General features: G+C 52.4%; 4 protein-coding genes across 4 annotated transcripts; 2 read left to right on the forward strand and 2 right to left on the reverse strand.

Annotated features, from left to right (window-relative positions):
- The first annotated feature begins 399 nt into the window (after positions 1-399).
- Positions 400-3494, forward strand: ade1 (bifunctional aminoimidazole ribotide synthase/glycinamide ribotide synthase). Its single transcript, XM_020196728.1, has 3 exons — positions 400-935; positions 1009-1536; positions 1589-3494. Exons 1-3 carry the CDS (start codon positions 656-658, stop codon positions 3229-3231), a joined length of 2451 nt encoding a protein of 816 aa, XP_020053673.1. The 5' UTR covers positions 400-655; the 3' UTR covers positions 3232-3494.
- Positions 3495-4269: 775 nt separating this feature from the next.
- On the reverse strand, positions 4270-6517 carry act1 (actin ACT1). Its single transcript, XM_020198288.1, has 7 exons — positions 6337-6517; positions 6143-6173; positions 5851-5906; positions 5629-5659; positions 4797-5568; positions 4511-4742; positions 4270-4459 (listed from the first exon to the last, which is right to left on the reverse strand). Exons 1-6 carry the CDS (start codon positions 6341-6343, stop codon positions 4512-4514), a joined length of 1128 nt encoding a protein of 375 aa, XP_020053674.1. The 5' UTR covers positions 6344-6517; the 3' UTR covers positions 4270-4459; position 4511.
- A 1967-nt stretch (positions 6518-8484) lies between these two features.
- fes1 (Hsp70 nucleotide exchange factor FES1) lies at positions 8485-9698 on the forward strand. The gene is made up of 2 exons (XM_020205729.1): positions 8485-9013; positions 9074-9698. The coding sequence occupies exons 1-2, from the start codon at positions 8567-8569 to the stop codon at positions 9314-9316; spliced, it is 690 nt and encodes a 229-aa protein (XP_020053675.1). The 5' UTR covers positions 8485-8566; the 3' UTR covers positions 9317-9698.
- A 576-nt stretch (positions 9699-10274) lies between these two features.
- ASPACDRAFT_46192 (UPF0220 family protein) lies at positions 10275-11092 on the reverse strand (the record flags this gene model as incomplete). The annotated part of the gene is made up of 4 exons (XM_020201748.1): positions 10275-10338; positions 10406-10503; positions 10625-10885; positions 10994-11092. 4 exons carry the CDS (start codon positions 11090-11092, stop codon positions 10275-10277), a joined length of 522 nt encoding a protein of 173 aa, XP_020053676.1.
- Positions 11093-11181: the final 89 nt, after the last annotated feature.

An 11181-nucleotide genomic window follows, 5' to 3' on the forward strand; every position in this document is an offset into this window, starting at 1 on the left:
CCGCCTAGACACTCAGGCCAATCCTACCAATCCGGGGTCGGGGCAAATCACCGCTTCCCCGCCGGGCGGCCAACCCAGGCAAAATCCGACATCGCTGCTAAGAAAAAAAAAAAAAAAAGAAGACCAACGATTTGACTTTTAAAACTTCCCCCACCATCCCTCAACCGTCAACTTCGTGGGCTGTTTGAATTCATCCCTTTCTTTTTTTTTTCCCGCGCAGGTCGCTTGCTAGGTGAGTTGCTTAAGGTTGTCTTTAGATCAGTGCAGCCATTGAGACATTACTGTACGGGAATCCGTCAGATTTAAACCAGAGACAAAAGATGGAGAAAGACAAGAGAGACTCCACTTTGACTTTTGAGTATTGACTGACTCAAACACCCCCCCCCCCCTCCCTCTCCTCTCTCTATGAGAGCTTCTGTCTTTCCCATCACCCTCCCAGGCATCGCTCATTTTTTCCTCTTCCTCTTTTTCTTCTTTCCCTTCGTTTCTCCTGTTCCTTCCCTATCTCCGACTGCAATTGACTCTTATCGTCCCACCCTGCAACCACCACCATCACCACCACCCCACCATTTCTGTCCCGTCCCATACTAATCTCGACCCAATCCCTCAGGTTCACTCGAGCCCATCGCGCCTCCCCCTCCCCCCTTCTCTCATCATGACTACCGAGCGGTTGCGCGTGCTCATTGTCGGCAATGGCGGTCGTGAACATGCGCTGGCCTGGAAATTGAGCCAGTCGCCCCGCGTCGACATCGTCTTCGTCGCTCCCGGAAACGGCGGTACCGGCAGCGGTGCCTCAGACAAGATTCAGAACGCCAACGTCAAGGGTGATGATTACCCCGGACTAGTGGCCTTCGCCCAACAGAACGGCGTAAACCTGGTGGTACCTGGTCCTGAGGCTCCCCTAGTGGACGGCATCCAGGGTTATTTCCAGGCCGGTGAGTATTCTCAACAAACACAAATTAAGGCCACAGAAGTCAGCACAGCCTTACTAACCACGGTCACAAACAGTCGGTATCCGATGCTTTGGTCCCTCCAAGGCGGCTGCCCGCATGGAGGGCTCCAAGACCTTTTCGAAGGATTTCATGAAGCGCCACAACATTCCCACTGCCGCCTACGAGAACTTTTATGACTATGAGTCCGCTCGCCAGTATCTCGACTCCGTTTCCCACCAGGTCGTGATCAAGGCCGACGGCCTGGCCGGTGGTAAGGGTGTCATCATCCCTACCACGAAGGAGGAAGCCCATCAGGCTCTTCGTGAGATGATGGTTGAGAACCAGTTTGGTGAGGCTGGCAGCGAGGTCGTTATCGAGGAATACCTGGAGGGTGATGAACTCAGTGTTCTCACTTTCTCCGACGGCTACACCATCCGTTCTCTTCCGGCTGCCCAGGATCACAAGCGCATCTTTGACGGGGACCAGGGCCCTAACACCGGTGGCATGGGCTGCTACGCCCCGACCCCCATTTCCTCCAAGGCCGTGCTGGATGAGATCGACCGCACCATTGTGCAGCCATCTGTTGACGGCATGAGAAGAGACGGTCAGCCATCATCCCTCCTTTGGTGTCTGCATCATACTAATACGTCTTCCAGGCTTCCCTTTCGTCGGCATTCTCTTTACCGGTTTGATGATGACCAAGGACGGTCCCAAGGTCCTTGAATACAATGTTCGTGGTGGGGACCCCGAGACACAGACCCTGCTGCCCCTGCTCAGCGATGATACCGATTTGGCCGAGATCATGGTTGCCTGTACGGAACACTGGCTTGACGGTGTTTCCATCCAGATCAAGCCCAACTTCTCCACCACGGTCATTGCCGTCGCTGGTGGCTACCCTGGCTCTTACGCCAAGGGCAAGAAGATCACTCTTGACTCTCCCACCGAAGGAACCCTCATTTTCCACGCCGGCACCAACCTTGTCAACGGCGAGTTGCAGACCGCCGGTGGCCGTGTCATTGCGTCCACCGCGACCGCTTCCAGCCTTGAAGAGGCTGTCCGCAAGAGCTATGAGGGTATCTCCACCATTCACTTCGAGGACATGTTCTACCGCAAGGACATCGCCCATCGGGCATTCCGCCAGCGCGATGCCGCTGCCGCCCAGAAGGAATCTCTCACCTACGCCGCTGCGGGTGTATCCATTGATGCTGGCAACGACCTCGTCAACCAGATCAAGAGCTCTGTCGCCAAGACCAAGCGTCCTGGTACTGACGCCGTGATCGGTGGCTTTGGTGGCCTCTTCTCCCTCGCCGCCGCCAACTCCGCCTACGATCCCAACTCCCCGACCCTGATCGGTGCCATTGACGGTGTCGGCACCAAGCTCAAGATCGCTCACGCGGCCGGTGTACACAACACCGTGGGTATTGACCTTGTCGCCATGAATGTCAACGACTTGGTTGTTCAGGGTGCAGAGCCCCTCTTCTTCCTCGACTGCTACTCCTGCGGTCACCTGGACGTGCCCACGGCCGCCGCGTTCGTCACCGGTGTCGCCGATGGCTGTGTTCAGGCTGGCTGTGCCCTGATTGGTGGTGAAACCGCCGAGATGCCCGGTCTCTTCGTCGACAACACCTACGATGCTGTTGGTGCCGCCGTCGGTGCCATCAACACTACGGGCCCCAACGCCCGGCCTATCCTTCCCGAGACCGCGGCCATGAAGGCCGGTGACGTGCTGCTGGCTCTGGCCTCCTCTGGCCCTCACTCTAACGGCTACTCGCTGGTCCGCAAGGTCGTCGAACGCTCCGGCCTTAGCTACGATGCCGCCGCTCCCTTCACCATGCCCGCTGCCACCGGCCCCCAGACACTCGGCCAGGCCCTTCTCACTCCCACTCGTATCTACGTGAAGCCCCTTCTCAAAGCCCTCTCTATTCCCTCCGCCACCCCCGCCGCTCCCAACTCTTCCGCCATCAAGGGTCTTGCTCACATCACCGGTGGCGGTCTGGTTGACAACGTTCCCCGTATGTTGCCCTCAACCCTGACCGCACACATCAACGTGGAGGGCTGGAAGCTGCCCTCGGTCTTCGCCTGGCTCAAGCAGACCGGAAACGTCGAGGCCATTGAAATGGCTCGCGCCTTCAACTGCGGAGTCGGTATGGTTATTGCCGTCGAGAAGGGCTCCGAGGCTGCCGTCAAGGACCTCCTCCAGAAGGAGGGTGAGACCGTCTATGAGATCGGAGAGCTTCAGGCCAGAAAAGAGGGCGAGGAGGGATGTGTCCTCACTGGATTGGAGAGCTGGGACGCTTAAACCTTATCGTGAAATGATTTATACCAACTGCTGCAATAATTGGTTTTTCTCTTTTTCCTTTCTCCTAAAACGTGAATGAAAAGTACTTCCTCGGGATTATGTTTAGATGAGGGAGCGGTGTGATTGATGTTTATTACGATTTGTGCCACCAGAGCATGGTTTGCCTGGTTTGTTTCTTGGATGTATTTATGATTTTATTACATATACCTCCTCTCGACGAGAGTAACATGATTTCTTTGTTTGAACCCCACACGAGCATGAACATTTATCTAATTTGTGGATTCTGATCCTGGTTCTCAACATGCAATACATGCAAAAAAAGAAAATTCTTATCTACTCCTGTCCGACGACGGACATGGTCCTCGTACTGAAGAGTTAAAATTACTTCATGTCTCCGCATTATCTCACTCATAATGATTCGAGTAAATAGACCTTGTTCTAATCCCGTCTATCCCTATTTCTCGCTCTCTGACAATCCACTACATACTCTTTTCAACCAGCACTGACTGAACCTAGTTCAAATCACGTGCAAGGCAGACAGCAGGTCGATGCTGTTAACCCCCAGAGCCAACAGTACCTACAAGACACAATATCTACTTGGCCTGGTCATGTGCCCGGTAGATGAGAAGGTCCCAGCCGGCCAAGAGAAGATGACATCATGGACAGAGTCTCAATTCTCAAATAATATGCACCAACATTGACTGCAAACAAAGTCGGGGTAAACCCCGCCATGGACTACCAGGATCACGAAATGATGAACATTCGACCCGCGCAGAACTCATTCGTCAGCAGCTACGGCAGGCGTGACTACGGTGTGCAAGTTTGCGGAGACATCATATTTGCAGTAGCAATTCATAGTGTCACAGCTGAGAAGGAATACGCGTGCAGATCTTAAACACGAGTGTAAAAGACTTATATGAAGAAAGCTTTCCCCAGCCTGGCCACAAGTCCCATATACATCTCGGTCCTACACCATTGCCTGGTCCGCTTGTCGCCTGGTTTTCCGGGCGGTGGCCAGGGGTGGTGGCCCTGGGCCAAGTGGCAAGTGTGTTTCAAAATGAAAAAAAAGTAAAAACCATCTCTATTCGACAGCTAAAATAAAAGTTCCTTTTTCAGGCGATCTTCCTCCTAGTGCGAGTCAGAGAGGGCCCGCCAGTCACCAGTGTCTCCGTCGGGTCTTTTGATACATGAGGGAATATGAGAGTACGAAACGAATCACGCGCAAGAGCTACAAAAGATTAGCACACGTACCAGTTCACCACAGAAGAACACAACATACCTTAGAAGCACTTGCGGTGGACGATGGAGGGACCGCTCTCGTCGTACTCCTGCTTGGAGATCCACATTTGCTGGAAGGTGGAGAGGGAGGCCAGGATGGAACCACCGATCCAGACGGAGTACTTGCGCTCGGGAGGAGCAATGATCTTGACCTTCATCGAGGAAGGAGCAAGGGCGGTGATCTCCTTCTGCATACGGTCGGAGATACCAGGGTACATGGTAGTACCACCAGACTAATTCATCATTAGTGGGCGCTCATGGGGGAACAATCTAACACAGAAACTCACCATGACAATGTTGCCGTACAGATCCTTACGGACATCAACATCACACTTCATGATGGAGTTGAAGGTGGTGACGTGGATACCACCGCTTTCGAGACCCAGAACGCTGGGCTGGAAGAGAGCCTCAGGAGCACGGAAGCGCTCGTTACCAATGGTGATAACCTGGCCGTCAGGAAGCTCGTAAGACTTCTCGAGGCTGGAGCTCTGGGAGGCGGTCTGGATCTCCTGCTCGAAGTCGAGGGCGACGTAGCAAAGCTTCTCCTTGATGTCACGGACAATTTCACGCTCAGCGGTAGTGGAGAAAGTGTAACCACGCTCGGCCAAGATCTTCATGAGGTAGTCCGTCAGGTCACGACCGGCCATGTCGACACGCGAGATGGCGTGGGGGAGGGCGAAACCCTCGTAGATGGGGACGACGTGAGTGACACCGTCACCAGAGTCCAGAACGATACCAGTGGTACGACCGGAGGCGTACAGCGACAGGACAGCCTGGATGGAGACGTAGAAGGCGGGGGCGTTGAAGGTCTCGAAGACGATCTGGGTCATCTTCTCACGGTTGGACTTGGGGTTGATGGGGGCTTCGGTCAAGAGAACGGGGTGCTCCTCAGGGGCGACACGGAGCTCGTTGTAGAAGGTGTGGTGCCAGATCTTCTCCATGTCATCCCAGTTCGTGACGACACCGTGCTCGATGGGATATCTGAGGGTGAGGATACCACGCTTGGACTGTGCCTCATCACCGACGTAGGAGTCCTTCTGACCCATACCAATCATGATACTGCGAACTCGTTAGATTCATGGGGGGCCCATTTCGGATTGAAAAGGGGGAAAGCTTTACCCATGGTGACGGGGACGACCGACAATGGAGGCTGTAGGCAATAGTTAGTATCCTAGAATGATGGTAGAAAGGAAAGGCAATTCACCGCCCGCTCTCTTCCCCCGCAATAATGCCAACTCAATGCAAGGGAGCTATAGAAGCATGCCTTGCAGAGGGGGTGGCCATCACGAGGGTAGGGAGGGGTAGTCCGAAAAGCTGGTGGGGGGAGGGGAAGTGACTTACGGAAGACGGCACGGGGAGCATCGTCACCGGCGAAACCGGCCTTGCACATACCCGAACTGGAGAAGACCAGTTAGTAGGAGCTTCGTATGAATCATGGTTGAAGCTCAGTAGCTCTCATAGTTCCCTAGGCTTGGGAGGAGAGATTCAGGCAAGTACGTTGGCAACCGGGGATTATTCAGTGTCGCGACCGGAGCCGACACGTATGTTTTGCCATCTCACCCCCCACCCAGCATGGGCGGAACACAAGGAACAAGCTCCATTGCCGGAAACCATCAGCAATGTCAGAACGTACCCATTGTCAATGACGAGAGCAGCGACTTCCTCTATAAATTTGAAGAAAAGACAGTTAGCGAAATGCAAAAATGTTAAGTTGGTGAATTATGATGGAGATGAGACGAGGGGGTGGAGGGGGGTGGAGGGGAGAGGACGGTTTCAGGGGAGAGCTTGGGGAAGCAAGCGAGAGACGCAAGGTGGCCGAAAGCTTACCTTCCATGGTGACTGTGGGATTAAGAATCGAACTACGGAAAGAAAAAGAAAAGAGAGAAGAGAATTAAAGGGGAGGAGGGTGGTTTGTGGTGGTGGTGAGGTTGGGTGGGTGGTGGTGATGAGATGGGAGAGGGGGAAGGAGAGAGAGAGAGAGAGAGAGAGAGAGAGATAGAGGAAGAGGTAAGAAAGGAAGAGGGAGAGGGAGAGAGAAGGAGAGAGAAGGCGGGAAAGAGAGTTGAGTGAGTTATTGGTAGAGCACCAGACAGAAGAGAGGCAAGAGAGGGAAAGGGAAGGCTGTGAGTTTAGGAGGTCGGCGGGTGAGGGTGCGTAGTCAGCAAACACAACACAACACAAGACAGAACAAGACAAGAACAAGAACAAGACAACCACCACAAATTAAAAACCTTTGCTAATAATTAGTGGATTAAATCAATTGATGGGTAGGTAGGGATTGGGTTCTTGAGCTCTTGCTTACGGGTGAGGGGGGTTTTATTTCCTAGATCTGGTGGTCTCAGGAGGAGGAGGGAGTTGTGTACTGAACTCCTCGGTAACAGTACTGTATAGTTGTCCTTCTGGGACAGGGGAGGCAGAAGGAGGGGAAAAGGAGGAAAGAGGGAGAGAGAGAGATAGTGGGGGTTTGTCTAGACTGGTCTGAGTCTAGTTTGAGCGTAAAGCAGTTCGTTGATTGCACCAGCTCAACTTAGTGAGTCTTTAGTGCCAGTTGCTGTCACCGCCACACTACCCAATTCGGGGACGGCTTCACAATTGGGGGGTGGTGGAAAAACCGGGTACTGGAGATGGGAGGAGGTAAATGTGTAATGCGAATACGATTTTCGAACCACAAGCTCAATAGATTCGCATCCATGATCTTCCCCCCCGTCCTCCTCTCCATCTTATATACACCTATCACTCATCATTCCCTTCCACACACACATCTAAGATTCAAATAGTGGTTGCCTTCAGGCAGAATGATTGTTGATGCGGAAAGTCTGGAGTAAAAGCATTGCGCATTGCGCATCCCTCGTGGGGCACAATCGATCCTGATCCAGGGTTGCTGTCGTCGCCGCCGTCCGGACCAGAGAACAGGTTGCTGAATGATGTCCGATGATGCCACGCGCGATAATAATAGCTTAGTCTAGTCTAGGCCAAGGAATCATCGTCGCTCCCTTTCCCCCCCCTCCCTCTCTCCTCTTCCTAAACTCCTGATAGTCGGACGGTCGGAAGGCCCCTCCGGCTTCTGGATCCCTCTCCTTTCCTTCGAATCGAAAGAATGGAGCCCCAGTCGAGTTCTTTAGTCCGTAGTAGTCTAAGGGGGGTTGTTTATTGACTTCACGTAAAGTGTCGGCCCCTCATTCATCTGGACGTTTTCTAGCGTACTCTGTCATTTGTGCTCGGTGTCCCTGAACGGGTCCATGATCATCTTTCTTCATTTCTGACCCGACCGGAAAGAGTGTCAATTTTCGGAGGAAGCTCGACAGACCCCCGAAATTCAATGTAACGATTAGTGCTTCGTTGGTAATGGGCGACAATCAATCGACTGATATTTGATCATTCATAACCGCCCCTAATGTGTTTCTTCTCGGGGATGGGGGGTTAAGGAGAGGGGCCGATACAGCGAGCACCTGGACCAATTGCTTATCCTCGAGGATGTAAGGTTTGGTGTTCGCCTATTCACGACGACCAAGGACATACATGCAATGTCAGACGAATGGCACGATGTGTTTTAACGGTTGACTGTTTCTTGATCTGATATCACAAATGGCCGCATCGCGGGGTATCCGATGGCGGGGTATTCATCGCCAGCATTGCTTAAACAAACCGAAAGCAATTACCTTCCCCAGAGAGAAGATATCGAGCCTAGAAGCGTAAGTGACTTTGGAATAGACATTGACCAAATGCATGATTGAATGGTAGTAATAGCCCTTGATTGCTAGCTATTGCCAGTAAGCTGGCGATGGAAGAGAGTGGAAGGTAGCGGGAACCGCATGAACCCTCTGGATCCCTCCCGAACGTCACTCCAGTTTTTTTTTTTCCGCCCGCCAAATTGTCAGTTATTGAGAGTGGCCGGGACCTCTCCTAATTCCTCAACACCATCATACCCATAATTATTCCCAACGACTGATTCATTCCTGCTTGTTCTGTAATAGTACATACTTTAAGTTCCAGTCACGACTGATCTATCTATTTTTCGAAATATCCAACACTTTGTGATCTAAAAAACCTCCTCAAAATGGACGCCAACATGAACAACCTGCTCAAATGGAGCATCAAAGCTTCCACCGAAAACCGCGCCGACGACGGTGACAACAACGGAGCTGCCGCTGCTGCTGCTGCTGCTGCTGCTGCTGATGGTACCACACAGCCCTCCAGCGCCGCTTCGCGCGGTCTCAATCCCGAGATGCTTTCCGCCCTCTTCGGCGGTCCCACCGACGCCGACCTGATGAAAGCCTCTATGGAGGCTCTGCGCTCCGATGAGGTGGATCTCGAGAACAAGCTGATCGCGTTCGACAACTTCGAGCAGCTGATCGAGGGCATCGATAATGCCAACAACCTGGAGCCCTTGGGCCTGTGGACTCCTCTGGTGGAGTTGCTGCAGCACGAGGAGGCGGAGATGAGACGCATGGCGGCCTGGTGTATCGGAACTGCGGTGCAGAATAACGAGAAGGCACAAGATAAGGTATGTTTTCTCTCCCCCCCTTTCAAAGCCTCTCTGCCTAGAATCTAATGATAATGTCAGCTCGTCGTCCTCAACGCCCTTCCGAAGCTTGTGACGATTTCCACCACCGATTCTACCCCCAATGTTCGCAAGAAGGCCATCTACGCCATCTCCTCCGCGGTCCGCAACTACCAACCTGCCATGGATGAAGTAACCAAGAGCCTGCCTGAGGGCTACTCTCGTGACAAGATCGACGCTGGCGACATGGATGCTGTGGATGCGCTCATGGACAAGCTGCGTGCTCACCAGGTTGAGTCTGCTTGAGCGGCTTGGCTCTGAAGACCAATAATATAGGGTTGTCGCACGCCCTGCACGAATTCGTCACCTGCTGTAAACGGCCGTGAAGGCCGGGTTATTAGGCTTGTCGGATCATAAATTACCAGAGCATATTCACAGCTCGCCGACGTTGAACTGCTTCCGAGCACAATCAGGCGACTGCATATCTTCCAGAGTGTCTTTCCTGGCTGCTGATAGAGCTGCCTGTCGATCTGGGAATAGAACCGCCTGGCGACAAGCACTTGGCTTGGGTCCATGATGGGACCTGGACCTCTATGAACCAGATTATGTCCCGCACTTGGGGCGGGATCATCCGCTTACATGGCTCTGCATGTCATGAGTCCTTACTGCTATGCATGAGAATATACCCACTTTTTTTTTATTTGCCTATCTTGATTATCTATTTCAATGAACATTTTCTAGATTCAAAGAAAAGAAGTCGTGTTTACGCAAAATATATCTTTCGGCCTATTGGTTCTGACGCTCCCTCCTCTTGGCAATACGTATATATACATATATTGGTAGGAGATTTGCGGTGGCCTAGAGAATGCACGATAGGCAACACTCATCCACGCAATTAGGTCCAGTCGACTATTTGTGCTCTTGCTCCGACTCTTCGCAAGATAAAGTGTGTCTAAGCAGTCAATGTTGCCACCAGGCATACAAAGTTATTAGATAAATCATCCGAGAACATGTATCAAGTGGATGGATAAGTATGCGCGATTTAACAGGCTAAACGTACCACATACAAACAAGGACCAACCAACAAATGCATTCAAGGACAACATAAAACAGAAACGCCGACCACGCATGGAACAAGCACTAGAGCCCAATTGCTCAACCTGAAATCATAACCCCCCACCCTAGGTCCAGTAGTGAACCCATCCTCTCCCTGCAAAGCCACCCACCATATCCTTCTTCATCCACTCCAACCCTTGATCTTCATTCATAGAGCCAGATTGTAGGTATAATCATCCTCAATATTCTGCGAAACCCAGAGCACCACCGAACTACACAAACAGCATTAGCCCCCACTGTCCATTGACCAAAACAACCACTAGAGAAAAGAAAACATACCTCAACATCACCAACCCATTAGCAATGACATTGGCGATTCCAAAATACAAGGTGGGAAACGGGTACGACTTGATCAGATACTTGAGTACCATGACCGTCTGCGAAGTGATCGTTAGCGAGCCAATTTCTTTAAAAAGACATCAGATGCCCCCTCCCCGTAAGGTCCCAAGCCCAAGCCCAACGGAGAAACAACAAAAGAAAACAAAGGAGCAAACATACCACACTCCCCGCCAGCCCCCCGGCCAACAGCGCGAACCCCAGAAACAAGACAAACCGCGCCTTCCACGCGACCCCACTCCCGCTGTAACTGAAGCTATCCGCATGTAGCCGAGACTTCTCGATCGAATTAATTACCAGCATCCCCAGCGCCGAGCAGATGCCGGGGATCCAGTCGACGAATTTCACGTGCACGTTGGAGCCGTTCTTGGCGCTGTGCGAGAAGGCGGCCGCGTCGATGAGGAAGAAGAAGCCTAGGGAGAACTGGTTCGGTTCATTTTGACATTAATATCACAAGGCTTCCATATGTATGGTAGTAGGAAAGGGTGGGCTGGGGGTGTGGAGGGAGAGGAAGTAGAGGTGGGAGCTTACCAGTGCGCCGGAGGTGTAGACGCCTGCATTGCGGACGGCGGAGTTGTTGAGCCATTCAGGCTTGGACCATCGGAAGAGGCGGTTGTTGGAGACGTCCATATTTGCCCAAGGTGATCAGGATGTAAGTGTGTGAGTGAGTGAAAAGACGGCGGTGGTGGTGAGTTCGTAGTCGCTGAGTTAAAGGTAAA

Source organism: Aspergillus aculeatus (genome assembly GCF_001890905.1).
Source record: "Aspergillus aculeatus ATCC 16872 unplaced genomic scaffold ASPACscaffold_14, whole genome shotgun sequence".
Taxonomy (NCBI): domain Eukaryota; kingdom Fungi; phylum Ascomycota; class Eurotiomycetes; order Eurotiales; family Aspergillaceae; genus Aspergillus; species Aspergillus aculeatus.

Bases quoted from the DNA above. Each gene is read 5' to 3' on its own strand.
- ade1 (XM_020196728.1), top strand. From the start codon at position 656: ATGACTACCGAGCGGTTGCGCGTGCTCATTGTCGGCAATGGCGGTCGT. The intron at 936-1,008 runs GTGAGTATTCTC...GGTCACAAACAG, and splicing joins CCAGGGTTATTTCCAGGCCG to TCGGTATCCGATGCTTTGGT. The intron at 1,537-1,588 runs GTCAGCCATCAT...TACGTCTTCCAG, and splicing joins TGACGGCATGAGAAGAGACG to GCTTCCCTTTCGTCGGCATT.
- act1 (XM_020198288.1), bottom strand. The intron at 5,569-5,628 runs GTAAAGCTTTCC...ACGAGTTCGCAG, and splicing joins GGTCGTCCCCGTCACCATGG to TATCATGATTGGTATGGGTC. The intron at 4,743-4,796 runs GTGAGTTTCTGT...ATGATGAATTAG, and splicing joins TGTACGGCAACATTGTCATG to TCTGGTGGTACTACCATGTA.
- fes1 (XM_020205729.1), top strand. From the start codon at position 8,567: ATGGACGCCAACATGAACAACCTGCTCAAATGGAGCATCAAAGCTTCC. The intron at 9,014-9,073 runs GTATGTTTTCTC...TGATAATGTCAG, and splicing joins ACGAGAAGGCACAAGATAAG to CTCGTCGTCCTCAACGCCCT.